Below are 17,361 nucleotides of genomic sequence, written 5' to 3'. Positions count from 1 at the left end.
ATCGTTCAGAACCGGCCGTATGGATACATGCCGTAGAAAGTATTGCATGCTTAAGGTTAAAGATCAGCGTTCTTTTTAGCAACTGTTTTGATGACATTTAGCAAAAATTAGACATTCATATAATTCTATTTTTAAAAAGCAATTACCAGGCTGTTTTGACATATTTTGTCTCAGATTTCACTGGAACCCAATCTCTTTTGTGATAAACGTCCTACAAGCAACAAGTCATCTGATATCTTTTCAGCAAATTGTGACATTTTGAAAATCAAAGAGACCTTTACTTAAAAAAGAGCTGATACATCTGGTTGGGAATAATCGACTTAAAAACGAGAGGGGCATTAAGATGGCAGAAATAGAAAATTTCTATTAGAAATAGAAGTAGAAATAGAAGAATTTCTATTGAAAACTCAACAGAATATTGGACCGAATATTCGGCCGAATATTCGTTTGGCCGAATAGTTGAAAAGGTCAATATTCGGTATTCGGCCGTTCGTCGAATACCATTATTTGGTGTATCTCTACTCTTTACTAAAATAAAAGGTTGATCAGTTTAAAAAATCTTTTAGCGTCTTAAAATGTATTCCAAAGTGTAAAGAGGGTTTGTAAATGTTATTTTTATAGTTTTTTTCTTCAAAAGTTTTTCAAAATCAATCTTTGAATAGTTGGTTAATTTTCTAGATCTAGCTGTGTGTCTGAAATCATCATTCGAATAAAAAATCCGTTGGAATCTATTGATAGCATCAAAAAAGTACTCTACACCCAAAATAATTTGCACGTCGCAAATACGTGAAAAACTACATAATTTTTATCCAATTGATTTTCACGTAGATGCTACAAAGTAATCACGTGAATACACCCTAATAGGAATTTGTGCCTCATGAAATTCACCTACACTTTACGTGAAATTTTAGTGAACTCAACGCAATGTGGATATGAATGTTATTATTATTTAAGATTGAATCTAGCTGAATTAGAAATAAATTTGAAATGGTAATTCACTCAAAATAAATAGATGTTTTGTTCGATTTCATTTTTATTTTTATTTTTGTTATAATACACATTGAAAACCCCTGAAATTCCTGATTGGCAGCTTAGTTTGTGAAATCCTGCAAAAATAAACAAACATTAAAATTCATTAGTGTCGAGGATCGTATTTGCATGTAAGTCTTGGATGGAACGAAGCCTTCCGTAAAAGGATCTTCCGTGGCCTAAAAAAAACAATTTATATGGTTAGGAATTTCAATTTCACTGTCTAAATTAACAGTAAATCTATTCGACTACGAATCCAGATTATTGTGACAATTACTCACCTTCCAAATAATCCTAAGGCAATTGACAGAAGTCACGGTTTTCGGTATAGTCCTAGCGAGAAAAAAAACCTAACTTTATCAAACATTTTTCCCTAGAACGAAGACAGTCAGCAAGCTGAATTTTCTTATATGAATTCGAGGATTTTACGTGAAATTCAAGAGGCAATCATATGGAAGTATAGTGGTTACTACCAGAGGGTACTTGAAAAATTCTAGTTACTACAAGATTCACGTAGAATCGATATGATGCAACAAAATTTCAGTTTACGTGAAAAATCTCATAAAAATAATTTCTAAATTATTTTGGCTGAAGGAAAGTTGTTAACGTTATAAGAATATGTTTATTTTTTGGTCATAAGATAAGATTCTTATGCTATGTATCAATTAAGACAAATCTTTTGAAATATGTTGATCAGTAAAAGATGATACATTTACAGGAATATCACAGCTCGGTTTATTGGAGCCGTTTCAAATAAAAAATTTACAAAAAAAAACAAAAAGATACAGAACAGGAAAATATTTTACCAACAAAATTATAAGTACACTATGAGAATTAGATATTGGCGCCCCTTTTGAACGAAGCAAACCTGTATGATGTTATTTTTTATCTAACAAATAGTTTTCCCATGATTTGTCTTGTACCGAGTGTATCCTTATATTGTTAGTATTCTGTTAGTAAGCTGACTGAAAAATATCAAGAAACTAGATACTGAATCAGATTTTGAAAGTTATGAATTGAACTCACCAAAATGCAAACGCTTTCTCGAAGCCATTAATCGGTGGCCTACCGACATCCTTCTCGATGTGCCGGAATTTTTCAATCCGAAGAACCACTTTGCGGCCTGAGGCAGAAATAATTTTTCCTATTATGCGAAACTGGCGTCAGAAACCACGGCCACGGTTCCAGGTGTCCGGAAATTAACGAGATTGCCAAAAAAAAACACAAAACGTTCAACGAGATTTTTCAAAGTAGTAAATAAAAACTGCTGACGAATGTCAGCTTCTATTTTTATAAGAATTTAATAACACACGCTTTTTTTTGTGGGTGTAAAGTAGTTACTACCAGGATGTCCTTGATACAAGAATCGCGTAAAATCGATATGATGCAACATAAACTAAATTTACGTGTAAAATCCCGTAGACATAATTTCTAAATTGTTTTGCTTGTACAAATCATGGGAAGCTGTGGGTGTAACATATCTTTTCAAGTTTGTGGAAATAGGTAGGGGAGAGTGGGGTATCGTGGGCCATGGGGAAACGTGGGCCACTTTTAATATCTCAAATGTGTGTTGAGATAAAAATCTCAAACCAACTGTCATCGTCGTTGCTTTGCGTGAGCATATATTCCTATATGTTGTTGACTGAAATACGCATCATATGCTTCTTTTATTTGTCAAGCTAAAAAAAGTTAGAAAAATTTACTAACATAATTAAAAAAACACCTGCTAATTTCATCGATGGGGAACCTAAAGTGCATAACAAAAATATGCTCATACGCTTATGATCTTAGTTTTGTCATGATCTTTCACGTGGAAAAGGAATTTTTGATGAAACATCAATAAGTCACACAAACGCAACCAATTTGTAAATCATAGCTTGTGGGGGATCATGGGCCACACATCTTGAATCACCTATATTTTTATGTTTTCATACACATTCAGAACTTAAAATACGTTTTACCTATCTGCAAAGTTTTCTTATGCCTAATGAAGAGTTATGAAAAATATTTTTTCCATCTTATATAAGAAATTTTGCCAAAACGTTCGCGAGATCATATACAGTTCTCTTTTTTATTTCATCATCTGAAATTGCTTTTAAATAATGAAATGAATTAGGAAATCACAGTTTTGGGTCAACTCATTAACTTTGCATGTTATTTGGTCAATTTGGATTTGGTGGCCCACGATTCCCCACCATTTCTCAAATTTTAAAAAAATATTACTTTTTTTCAAACAGTCAGGATTTGGGGAAAATAACTTATTCAAAATTTAAAAAAAAATACCTTATGATACCTTGAAAATGTAGAAAACCATACCATTTTTTATTTTCATTTCATCTTTTATAGTATGTTATGGAACTACGAAGAAAAGTGGCCCATGATTCCCCACTCTCCCATACTATCGTAGGGGTTACAGGGCGATCAATTTTGAAACTCCTACCGGACGCAGAAGAAATTTGATTCATGATTTTAAATTGTGAATTTGTACTTCAGTACTATCGTAATATTCTTCAGTGTTGCTTTTTTTCAACCGTCAAATTGACGGATTCCCGTATAGATACACCCACACATCAGACGCTACTCCAATAATGAACTTCCTTGGAGGTGGAATTATCGGTATAAAATTCTATGCCCGAACGGCATGAGCAAGCTTTCTAATAAATGAGATTGTCCTCCCAGAGCAACCGCATTGCATATGTCTGAAAGACACCAAATGAAACATAGCCCATATCCTATAACAAGACAAAGCAGGATAGAAACAATCATCCAGCAAGGATATTGTCGAATGATGTACCAAGCGCTGTGTGTGTAAAAACATTCTTTGTTTCCAACCGACGGCAAAAAAGCACCAGGCAAGATGACCTTTGCCTTAGACTGTCCCAAATTTGTATGGACATTTTGAAATTTGTGAAATGTTATGCGCTGCAGGCTGAAATTGATCCTAGGCCTAGTACAAGGTCTCATGCCAAATTTGGGCCAGATCGGAGCACGGGAAGGGGTCGCTCAACGAGCCTAAAGTTGGTATGGGATTGACATGAAAATCCAGTTTTCTCATCAATTACAATTGGTTATGACAAATATTTCATTCGAAGACAGCATTTCGATTTAAGTTAAGATACAAAAGGTAATAGGCTTCAAATATGGGCTAACTTTTTAAGGGTGATATTCATCACTGTTAATACTGCGTCAACATGTTCGACGCAAAGCCTTAAGTATTGATCTTCCACATATTTTGCTTATCTTTCAGGCTAAGGATACTATCAAAACACTTTCTACCGAGAAAAACTATATGAAAATTTACGAAATATTACTCTACAAGTAAAACGTACTAACACAATTTTTAAGGATGGGATGTATTCTTGAACGATCGTATTTGTTACGTAAACTCGAAGCTGTTTCATGGAAATGCTCTCATTACTAAATGAACCGTATACATCCGGAAATACATAGGTCAAACCCTGCTGTTACGTCTTTCAAGGCAATCTGTTATCAAAAGTTCAACATAAGCCTGCGGGATGCGACTTTCGCTGTTATAAATCCTACAGAAATTCCAGCAAAGTCACTTCAACAACTCAGCTTACTCGGTCGTATTTATGCATGTTCATCATAGCGCAGAGTGTTTGGTTCGTCTTTCTGCAAACATTTATCAGCTCCTATATACGTTTTCTTATGCAAACATTGGCCGACAGCAGCAGCAGCAGAGAAGGAAAAAAATCTGTTGTTATATTGGAGTGTTCTGTTGTTGTGGATTCTCACACCTCGTGGTTTTATTGTACACAGAATTTCATTCCATACATGTGGACTGAACTTATCCGCATCTCATTTACTTGTTTGCTGCTTCTTCAACTTTTTTTGCTGCTTTGATGGCGCGAGAATGCCAGCTCAGCAGCAAGGTAAACATCCGCCTCGAGATTGTTTGTCATAAGTTGCTGCTACTCCAGGACTTCTGACTTGTAGGTATAGGATATTCTAAACTCGATCGCGTTATGCTCTCATAGATGTATTTACTTCAAACATTATTGTCATATAATAAACACCAATGTAATACTTTATTTTTTCTCTCATATCTCTTCCAGCAATACCTAGATTCGTTATGCGTAACAGAGGCCGAGGACTCCAGCTACGACAGTGACTGTGACGGTGATGATCTGTCCCATGAGCAGGTATCGCGCACAACCAGTGACACTTTGGGACAGGAATTCGCGGAATATGTGAGCCATACATCACCAGATCGATCGCCGGGCTATACCCAGCGGGTCGAATTTGCCCTCAAGTTGGGCTACACAGAACGATTGGTTCAGACGGCTCTGCAACGGTTAGGGCCCAATCCTGCCCAAAACGAGCTGCTGGCCGAGTTGATCAAGCTGGGGTCTCAGCCCGGTGCCAAAGGATCCGGAGAGTTTACTGCGGAAGGTGGTTTCAGTGATCCCCTGTTGCTTGCCTCTTCGGCAGATTTTAGCACCCCTAGTTTAGTGGTTTCGGGAGTTAGTGGAGGAAATAGTGGGGGACACAGTGAAGAATCTCTTCGTCCAATAGTGATAGATGGTAGCAATGTGGCCATGAGCCACGGAAATAAGGAAGTGTTCTCCTGCCGTGGTATTCGATTGTGTGTGGATTGGTTTAAAAACAGGGGTCACAAAGATATTACAGTTTTTGTGCCCAAGTGGCGGAAGGAAAGTGCCCGACCGGATAATCCGGTTAAGGATGGTGATATTCTGAACGAGCTAGAGAAGGAACGTATGCTGGTTTTTACTCCTTCACGATTAGTTGGCGGCAAGCGGATGGTGTGTTACGATGATCGATATATTTTGAAGGTAAGCTTCTGGTTCATGTTATCGCTAATTTGAATCTGCGTTCGTAGCACTACTTCTATTGGATATTTGTTCTGAATGAGTTCTTATTTGTTTCATAATATCCACATTTTTTTTTGTGACGTCACAAAAACGAATATACCGAAAATTTATATGCGAATGGCAGATTTAAAAAAAAAACACGTTTTAGAACGAAAATGAATTACAATTTCATTTTAATTGTGTTGCAAGACCTCTATTTCACTATGTTATGAAATTTTTTGGTCCTTTGAAGATTGCATTATGTTTTTTTCTCACTCTAATAATGAATGCAATGTCATCTTGAAGCTAAAACGTGCAAAAACGGAGAAAAAAAATCAGCTTTAAAAAGGTCTGGCTAGTAGTTATTGAGTGTTCAACTGATAGTTATGATTTTTATCCAACCGGTTTACCATATTTAATTCTTATGTAGAACAATTAACATCAATTAATGATTGTTAACTCGATTTACTAAAATTCCAATAAATAATTGTGGTTTTGTATAAATGTATGTGTTTTTGATAACTTTACTGTAATAAGGATCTTAAACTGCACTGACTTGATCATTTCCATGAAAGACTTTGAACTAATTTTAAAGTTTTGCAAATTTGAGTAGGGAAAATCCATCATTTTTTAGAACTTCGATGGTCTATTTTATATAAAAATTACTCGAAAATCTTTTTTTTTTTCGTACCGATCTTGAAGAGCAAGAATAACATGTTTTAAAAGTGGAAAATTTCCAACAAATTCTTCGAGTTATGATAAAGGCAAATTTCCTAGTAAATTAAGAAATTTTTCGTGATTGTGACGTCGCAGTATGTACCTACTTATACTAGAGCAGGGCTGCCTTGACACTACCTTCTTTAAATATTCCTTGCATTGTGTCTACTTTTTGCGTATGTTACACTCTCTTCACTCGCTTCTCGTTTCTTATGATAGAAGTCCAAAGTGCAATGAAAAGCTAGAAAACGTTAGATATTTTTAATATTTTTTTTTTTTTAAACGAACACACACATATAGGATCTCAGTGAAACTTCATGTTTCTTTGAAGAGATCTAATTTACTTAACGTACATCTTTCAAGGATATTATGGCTAGCATCTAACAAATGCTAAAACCACCAGACCACAGAAAGAGTACTATATGTGCCGTGATCGGGATTCGATCTCATGGACTCTGGCTTAGAAGACTGGAACGCTATCCTCTAGGCCACGACCGGCGGCAATATTATTTGTATTGTTTTTTACTAGCAGATGAAAAATGAAAAGAAATGCCAACAATCTCAAAAATGAATAAAACGATAAAAAAGTCACAGAAGTGATAAAATTGACAAAAAAAGGAAAAATAGCAGGAATGTCAAAAATAAATAACAAAATATGATATGAAAAATATGTTAAGAAAAAAACATTAAAAATTACAAACATACCCTACAACAAAAATGACAAAAAATTATAAAACAAGAAAAAATGTAAAAAATTACAAAAAAGATAGAAATGCCACTGGTATTGTAGTTACTATCATTGTCATGTTAGTCAATTTTATTATTCGTTTTATGTTAGTAATTCTTTACATTTTGCATTTTTGAAATTTTGGTGACCAAAACATCAAAAACTAATAAAACTGAAACAAAAATGACAAAAAATGTTAAAATGAAAATAGTTAGAAAACTGATAATGACAAAATGATAAAACGACAAAACTGACAAAAGTCCTAAATGCTAAAAGTGATAAAAATTACAAACAAGCTTAAAATGACAAAAAGATTTAATGACAAAACATCAAAAATGTTAATATTAATGTTGAAAAGGAAAAAATAGAAAAATGAGCAAAATGACAGAACAAGTTGACATCGTCGTCATTGAAAAAATTAAAAAATATATCAAAAACTACAAAAACCAACAAAACTGCCGAAAACGAAAAAGAAAAGACAAAAAAGACATAAATGATTAAAATTACAAAATGGGAAAAAAAACAAAACTGAAAATTAATAGTAATTAGGGGAGAGACTTCTTGTAGGCTTTTTGCATTTTAATTTGCACTTGTACCTACTGATTCCATAAATTAATAGCATTTCACCGTTCATAATTGTATAGAAATTGGAAGCTCGCGCTCTGTCATTTTATTGAGTTTAAATTAACAACTGGGACTTAATTTAAACTGACTCGGAATCAATAGGAAAACGCGTTTATTAATTTGCAGAGCTTAAGTGTATTTCGACTGGTTTGAACGGCTATTAAGATTGGACTGGAAAATAACAGCTAGGTAACAACTGTTTGTTAGGTTGCTCCTAGCAATGGTTTGGTTGGTGATGAGGCGATCGCTACTGTGATCTCAACACCCCCTCTCGATCGTCTATTCCCATCCTTTCGGAGAATCGGTTTGACTGCAGTCTCTTGGCCTTCCGCCTTATTTTCAATCGACCAGCATTTCTACCGCCATCATTAACGTGGGACGTCCAGTTGTACATTTGAGTTTTCAAACTGCTTGGGCCTTTCACGAACCGCTCTTCGTGATTTTTCTGTGTTGATTGCAGTCCATTCTCCTCTGAATCATTTACCTCAGGGAGCCCGTGCTCCCTTCCGTTGGACCTCGACGACGAACATCCATAAATTTTACGTCGTTTTGAGTGTGAAGGGATCGCTTCGGGTGTCGCGTGTCCATGGTAAACGCCAATGACCGAATCGCCAGATACATTTTTGTCAACTCTTGATTCTGCTCCAACATCTGGATCCCCCTCTAGCTCGCACAAGTTTGCCTGTCTCTCCTCGACGAACAATTCAATTTCGTAGAAATTTCCATGGAGTCTTCCTGTGGCCAAAACATCGAAGCCCTTCTTCAGAATCACTGTGCGCCCAGAAAAGATGACGCAGACTCCCGCTTTTGCTAATTTCTTTACGGACATTAAATTTTCCCGTAGGTCAGAGACAACCAGCACTTCTTTCATATGCAAGGTGAAATTTTTGTTGCTTCTCCCGCTGATTTCGCCGCTCGTTCTTGCAAACATAACCTGTCCCTTCTTTGCTACGTTGATGCTAATCCGATCCTTCAGATCACGACTTGATGTAAGGAGCGACCTGTTGCTAATGAGATGGTCACTACAACCAGAGTCCAGCTTGAACACCACACATCGTTGATTTCTTCCGGAGTATGAATCCCATCCGGCCAAGAAACTAACAAACCGATTGCTCTCCAAGTTTGTTCCGTTTTCATTTTCGTTCGGTTCATTCTTGCATTCTCGTTTCCAATGCCCTGACTTACCACACCTGTGGCATTTGCCTCTCATTTGCGGTCCTTGTTTTTTACCGTAACGGTTTCCAGAAAAAGCTGATTGGTAGTCGGTAGACGTCTCTTCACGATCAGATCGTTTTGCTTCTTCGGCTAGCAACCGTTGTTTAACTGTTTCCAAGGAAACCTCCTCGTTCACGCTTTCTAGTGCCGTAACGAGTGGATCGTAGGAGTCTGGGAGTGTGTTAAACAATTGCGAAACGATATCCTCTTCTTCCATTTTTGCCCCTGCCGTTTTCAGCTTCCTAACCAGCCCGTCAAATTCAACCAGGTGGCTCCGCATGTCACCACCTTCCTTCAACCGTAGTCTGGACAGCTGCTTCCGCGTGATGGTCCGATCAGCAACACACTTTTTGGCAAATGTAGCCTGAAGACTCTCCCACATTTGCCTGGTTGTTGCCTTCTCACGCACGACCTCAAGGACTTCGTCTGCTAGGCAGCTTACCAGCAATGACTGCCCCCTCGCATCCAATGCTTCAAACGCTCTCCTCTCAGCAGCTGTTACCGGAGGCTCTCCGTCCAGAACTGCCGAGACACCTGCCGCCTTTAAGTACAGTCGAACCCGGTAGCTCCAGTTCGCAAATTCCGCCGCATTTCCGTTGAACTGTTGGATTCCGTGCGCGAGTTCCTTCGTGGTGGTGCCCATAACCTATTGAGTTTAAATTAACAACTGGGACTTAATTTAAACTGACTCGGAATCAATAGGAAAACGCGTTTATTAATTTGCAGAGCTTAAGTGTATTTCGACTGGTTTGAACGGCTATTAAGATTGGACTGGAAAATAACAGCTAGGTAACAACTGTTTGTTAGGTTGCTCCTAGCAATGGTTTGGTTGGTGATGAGGCGATCGCTACTGTGATCTCAACACATTTTGACTTTGAACTTCCATAACTTTTTTCTCTGATGATATATTTTGATCAAATTTTCTGCGTAAGATAGATCAACTATCACACTATCATATCACGAGATTTGAGCTTTCTAAAGATTGTGTGGCCAGAGAAACAGTAATTCTACAAAAATCGGACTTTTTGGACTTCTATCATTCAAACTGCGATATCTCAGAAACTACGCAACGTTTTTTATTGAAATTTTGCAGAGATATTGTTGAAATTTAAAGTTAACATGTCTGAAGTTTTTGTAAAATTCTATTGATAAGATCAAAAGTTCTGCGGTGTACAATGTTTCAAGAATGAACCTGAAAATGCGATTTCTATAGAATTTTGGACGAATGTTTCCATAAGAAAATTATATTTTTGGTTAAACAACCAGTAAATCTGATTCAATAAAAAACCTTAAACAATTTGGTGAGATTCTGGTTTCAAAACACAAAATGATCATTTCTTGATTTTTTTTGTTTCTTCATTCCTTTTTTCAGACATTATTTTACTGATTTGTGGATGGAAAAGAAATCGTTCTCATGAACAAGGTTACCGAAAAAAAATCTGTGTTTTTGAGAAATAAAATTCTGAATTTCTGTGATTTAATCGAGAAATTCTGTGATAGCTTTCTGTGATGGAAATAGCATTAATTTAATTGAAAGTCATGGAAAATTGGGTCTTTTTTACATTTCGCTCGAGAAAAATCTTTTAAAATTAAGAATCTTATCATGATTTTCGAAATCAAAATGAAAATACCAAAATACAAAATAAATAGAATTTTTGAAAAACGTACAAAATTGAATAAAATCTGTGAAATCTGTGAATTTTTCCAAAATTCTGTATTCTGTGACACAGATTCTGTCATGAAAATTTTCCCAAAATTCTGTGAAATTAAAGATTTTTCTGTGATTTCGGCAACCTTGCTCATGAATCGTCCAAAATTCTATGGATCGCATTTTAAGGTTCATGCCTGAAATATTATACATCGCGTAATTTTTTATCCCATCGATAGAACTTTACAAAAACTTCAGACATTTTAACTTTATATTTCAACAATCACTCTGCAAAATTTCAATAAGAATAGTTGGGTAGTTTCTGAGATATCGCAGTTTGAATTGTAAAAGTCCAAAAAGTCCTATTTTCGTAGAATTACTGTATCTCTGGCCACACAAACTCCAGAAAGCTTAAATTTTGTGATAAATAGTGTGATAGTTGATTTATCTTACGCAGAAAATTTGATCAAAATATATCATCAGAGTAAAAAGTTATGGATGTTCAAAGTCAAAGTGACAGTGCGCGTGCTTCTAATTTCTATACATTTATGAACGGTAGGGGAGATGGGGGCATAATGGCCACCTTAAGGAAAACGGTTATTTAACCATAGAAAATAGCTATAATATGGAGGTTACATTATTGTTTCGTGTTCAGACACTTGAAAAGCCTATTCCCTAACGGGCTGAAACGTGAAAAACTAGATGAAAACGTTAAAAAATGCATTTTAAAAAATTTTGCCAGAAGCTGAAAACCAGCCACTGTGGAGGCATAATGAGAACCCCCCCTGAGGCAGTATGAGCACCATTAATCAGAGCAAGATGTGCGTTTTTGCCGGGGAATCTAGCAGCGAATTCAATTCGATGAAGTCAGGTGAGTCGTAGATTCATCAAACAAAGCAATAACAAAATAATCTTGGTCTGTTTGTAGAATACAAACAATTCACGCACCCTCATACATTAAGTGCTTTGTTCGGAGGATGATGCTACTAGCCGTATAATGTAACAATAAAAAAATCAATCATGAATTGTGAATGGAAAAAAATCACCTCGAACAGAAATCTAACTCTAGTCTTTTGATTACCTCTCCGACACCTTACCAATAGGCTAAATTGTCGGATGAAAACTAGTCAAGGTGTGGCGCTATAAATCAATTTTAATTCGCTGCTAGATTCTACGGCAGAAAATGCTCATTATGCCTCGATAATATGGTGCTCTATATGCCCCTAGTCAATAAATTTAAGTAAAAACGTGTTTTAAAATTGATAAAAGTGAAAAATCAAAAATTTTATGATGGTAAAAATTGAGAAACAATGTGTACATCATGTTGCAGTGCGTACATTATAGATCAATGTTCGGACGGGGAATAAAAACCGTTTTTGAAGCGCTTGGATGATTAGCCTTAGGCTCAAACTAAAATAAGTTCAATTTATTAGATACAGAAGGGAGTTGGTTTAATTGTTAACTTACAATAAATGGTTTGATCCCTTATTTTCTGCCCGAACAATTGGTGCAGTTTGCCTTCTGCTAGGCTTGCCTACATGACATTAAATTGTTATTTTAATCAGTTCATATTAGTAATTATTCAGAAACTTACGAATAAGAATGACGAGGTGTACTAGTTCACCTTTGCAATCACTCAACTCACGAGGAAAATATAGAAACTTTCACTGATAAAGATTAGACTAAGGGGCAACGATCTGTAGGCGTTGGATTTCCTCAAACTAATGAAAATTTTCGTCTTCATCTCAACCGCCGAATCTGTCAATTTGACAAGCGCGGCAGCGCTCTACCGTATCCGTCACTCAGCAGCGTCGCCTCTCTGACCATGGTTGCCAGCGGTGCCAACAGCCCCCACCGTAACTCTAGTCCAGGGTCCTGTTCCTGACTGGATTTACCTCCAATCTCAAGCACCGCAAGCTTGCTCACCGGGTGTCGCGGCTGCCTTTCATTTGCCAAACACGAAACAGCTTTACGAACCACTGCATCTCGCCCCAAAATGATCTGCTTGACAATACTTCTAGATCCATCCTTCCTGTTGTTGTCGTCGGCGATGTTCATCAGGCCACCAAGCGGGTGGCTATCGGCATGCCACTTCGTTGATTGATCGATGACTGGAACATGCCTTTTGACCCAGCATCGCCACAGGATGTTTGTTAGTTTTTGAGATCGTTTGTACTGGTTCCGCAAAGACTGAGCTAGATTTGTTTGTTCGACCTTGTGCTGCTCCTTGGTTGACATCGAAAGTCCCGTCATAATCATTTCAAAGCAAGGGACTGAGGAAGAATTGGGTTTCCAGCTGAAGTTTGAACTAAACCACATTGCGACTACTCTCACCATCGAATAAGCGCTATCGAGGTCAGAGGAGAAGCAAGGATTATCAACCATTTTCGCTACCGCATCCGGATACTCTACGGCCAATTTCCTCTTATATGGATCATTGGACTTTCGCTCAAATGTTGTCATCCGCTTCTGAGAATCATCATAAAGTTCGTGATCAGCTGGGTCTTTGTTATGATGATCAAGAACTTCGACTGAAGAAGTAAATTCCTGCGGACCATACACTGTCCATCCTAAAAGTGTGCGAACTCCAATTGGTTCACCGGGAGCTCCAATGCGAGATTCCAACGGTGCAAAGACGTGAAGATGTTTGAGTCCAATCAAAATTCTCGGCGAATCGTCTCGGTAGTCACTAACAGGTAAACCTTTCAGATGCTGGTGCTTTCCGACGACATCAGCGAAAATAAACTTTTGCTCAGGGAGTTTCAGATGTTCAACAGTGTGCACGTCTTTCAACAAAAACTGCTCCGGTGAATCAAGGGCGGAAATCGACAGATTCACTCGCTTCGAGTCGCGTTCCAGGCGCGAAATACCGGCTGTCCATTTGACGAGCAGTGGTTGCGGCTCACCGCAAAGCTTAATCTGTTCTGTAATATCACGCTCGACCAAAGAGTACGAAGAACCTTCATCCAAAAAGGCGATTACGTCTATCGACATAGACTGCTCTCCGTTAATGATTCGGACAGGTACCATCCGGCAAATCACCGGTGGTTGGGGAAGCACACTGTGAGCGTTGCAATCAGTTGTGACTATAAGTTGCGTACTTTTGCTGTTGATCGGTGGGTGCAACAGTGGGTGATGTGATTCTTGGCAACTCCCAACGTTACATTTTTGAGAAAAACGACACTTTGACTCACCGTGCTCATTGAGGCAACGATTACAAAGTTTCAATTTAGCCACCTTCTCCACGCGGTCTTCCCAGGAAAGCTTCGCAAAATCGTCACAATATCTCGTGCGATGATCCGTTCGATTACAGAAGCTACATGGTAACCGGCTCTGCCTGTTTTCGAACTCATTGATGTGGGTGAGCAGGAAACCTTCGGTACTTTTTTCCTTCCCTTTCTTCTCCGTACTCAGCTTTTCTGTCTTCGGTCTCTCCTTGTTGTAGTCGGGCATCCGGTTAATATGTTCCAGCTCTAAAGCATCGGCTCCGATGGCGGTGATGAAATCGGAAAAGGTTTTCAGTGTAGAACAACCTTGCTGACGTCTGTAGCGGATCCATTCGATCTGCGTCTGACCAGGAAGCTTGGCCACAAGGATATCAATAAGATGTGGATTCACTAAGTGATCCCGGAGTCCGGACGCAATCAGGTGATCGGTGAGTTGCTGTACGATGATGCCGAAATCCGAAAAAGTTACTGGATTTTCCAGACATGGCGGCTTCGCATTCTGCGCCTTGCGCACAAGCGCAGAAATAATTTGTTCCGGGCGCCCATAAAGCCTCCGGAGTGTTTCGATGGCTTCCGGTACCGTTTCAGGCAGCATCAAATGGTGGCGAACTTTAGCGCGCGCTGGATTTTGAATTGCCTCCTGCAGTCTCCCAAGATTGTCTAAATTCGACCAGTTGCACGCCAAGTTTCCATTGATGTAGCTGCTGTAAAACAGCGGCCATTCCTCGGGATCTCCGCTGAAGGTAGGTAGTTTGCAGAACGGTCCTTTTCGAGCAGCGATCTGTGCCCTGGTCAACTCGGCTACAGGTGGCAAAGGTACTTGCGGCCATTGTGCATCCGAATGTGGAGGCGGATTGGGCGGATCGCATGGACCCACTGGGCCCCCTAGATGTACGTGATGCGTGGCCGAATACCGAAATTGGTTCGAAGATTCTGGATTCACTGGTTCCTCTAATGGCAGACCGCGATTTGACAGCGGGTTGTGCCTGGTTGCCAGATTCACTGGAACATTCGAAGGATTGCAGCCATCAATTTTCTCCGGAGGCGGAGGTGGCAACTGGTACATGGGGAGAGGATGAGGAACGATCGGTACGTTCGAATTGCTGGGAGCCGCTCTTGTTGGATACACTCCTGGATTCCGCAGTGGTGTCATCGGCACCGTAGGGGGATTACTTCCGGACAACGGCGTCGAATATGCTGGGTACGATTGTGGACCAGCGGGAAATTTTATTTGCTCTTCACCACCAACTGAGTGCCGTGGAATATTCATCGTGCCTGGGTAGCCCTGCGATTGTGGATTGATTCCGTAGGTACCCCACAGTTGTCTACGCTGTACCTGGTACTCTTCATCAGCCTTCCGTCTCATCTCCAGCATCTCGCGTTCCAGTTCGAGCTGCGCCAAGCGCTGCTGCTGCTCACGCTGCAGTTGTCGTTGAAAATTTCGCCGCCGCATTTCCCTCATCAACAGCAAATCGCGTTGGTGCTGTTCGTCGGCAGCTTTTTGCTGTACCTCGTTCCGCTTCCAGCGTGCATCCTTCCGTGCACCCAAATCCAGGGACTCAAGGATCGAAATATCCTCCTGAGATTCACCACCGGCGACATCAGCTTGTTTATCGGATGAGCAAGTAGGGCAGCTCCATGGTTTGTCCTCTATCTCCTCAGTAACACCGGCGCAGGTGTAGTGGAACCAGCGCGGACAGGTGTCACACTGGACCATATGGTGGTCGACATGGTTTGGCTCATCACACAGAGCACAATCATAGGCAGTTGCTTCGGCATTAGGCTCTTGTTGGAGGTTATGGTTCCTAACCTCATTTTCCATCCTTTGAGCCGAACTCATTTATTTTTGAGTTTTGTTCGGACGGGGAATAAAAACCGTTTTTGAAGCGCTTGGATGATTAGCCTTAGGCTCAAACTAAAATAAGTTCAATTTATTAGATACAGAAGGGAGTTGGTTTAATTGTTAACTTACAATAAATGGTTTGATCCCTTATTTTCTGCCCGAACAATTGGTGCAGTTTGCCTTCTGCTAGGCTTGCCTACATGACATTAAATTGTTATTTTAATCAGTTCATATTAGTAATTATTCAGAAACTTACGAATAAGAATGACGAGGTGTACTAGTTCACCTTTGCAATCACTCAACTCACGAGGAAAATATAGAAACTTTCACTGATAAAGATTAGACTAAGGGGCAACGATCTGTAGGCGTTGGATTTCCTCAAACTAATGAAAATTTTCGTCTTCATCTCAACCGCCGAATCTGTCAATTTGACAAGCGCGGCAGCGCTCTACCGTATCCGTCACTCAGCAGCGTCGCCTCTCTGACCATGGTTGCCAGCGGTGCCAACAATCAAGGTTATTTTAAGATCATAAGAGCTTATTTCGTGGTGCTCAAAAATTATAATATTTTCGTAACTTGAGAACCAAGCTAGTTTTTTTTAAATATCTCTGTAAAGATGATAAGGAGATTCCTGTTTTTGTGAAAAATTAATACTATAGGAAGTACGAAACAAATCCTCGTGAAAATTTATTTAAGAAAATACGCACTTTCGTAGAAAAGCGTAGTTCTCATTATGCCTCGGGTGCTCGTTATGCCTTCATCTCCCCTACTGTAACTTTTAAAATTTCATCAATCTCACCGTTCACGATATATCGATGAAATGCAAAAATAAATCCCACATTCAATTGCGGATAACTCATCACAGTCAACTCGTATCGCGTTACAATCTTCTGAAAGTATGTCGATTTTTTCATACATATTTCCGAAAATCTCCATACAAATTTCAAGTCCTTTGTGCCAACTCGTGCTTCTGCCAAATGACCTGACCCCTTCAGAAAGTCATTTTTTCACCTAAAGGCACCATCCTAGGGGTGCCGCGTGAAATATAAGGATTTTCTTTGTTATGGGCCAGTCTCATGAACATGCAATAAATATATATATATATATATATATGTATATATACATTTGTAAAACCCCCATTTTCTTCTCCGTGGACAAACGTGAACTTTTCCAAAACTCTTCCTCTCCCTAAGTTGTTGACGTGGTAAGTGAACGGCCCCTCAACAAAACTGACAATAAGACATATAAGTAAGAAAAAGTATAAAATTCAGAAAACTTTGACAAAATGACAAAAAAAAAAGAGAAAAACGACAAAAAAGACAAAAGTGCAAACATGCTAAAAATTACCAAAATAAGGAAATTTACGAAAATGACAAAAACAATCCAAAAGAATTGACAACAAAAAGACATAAATGATTTAATTAACTTAATTGGCGAAAAAGCTAAACTGAAAAATAACGAAAATAACAAAATTACCAAAACTGTTAAATATGTATTAA

General features: G+C 38.7%; 1 protein-coding gene across 2 annotated transcripts in view; it reads left to right on the top strand.

The window, feature by feature from the left end:
• The window catches only part of LOC129751359 (probable ribonuclease ZC3H12B), a 62,808-nt gene that overhangs the window by 38,441 nt on the left and 7,006 nt on the right, over positions 1–17,361 (top strand). For both annotated transcript variants that reach the window (XM_055746815.1, XM_055746816.1), the window contains exon 2: positions 5,106–5,843. In XM_055746815.1, the coding sequence (XP_055602790.1) occupies positions 5,106–5,843 (738 nt within the window). The remainder of the gene's footprint in view (positions 1–5,105; positions 5,844–17,361) is intronic.

The sequence above is a fragment of the Uranotaenia lowii genome, chromosome 3 (genome assembly GCF_029784155.1).
Source record: "Uranotaenia lowii strain MFRU-FL chromosome 3, ASM2978415v1, whole genome shotgun sequence".
NCBI classification, from domain to species: domain Eukaryota; kingdom Metazoa; phylum Arthropoda; class Insecta; order Diptera; family Culicidae; genus Uranotaenia; species Uranotaenia lowii.
This window is presented reverse-complemented; position numbering and strand designations above follow the sequence as displayed.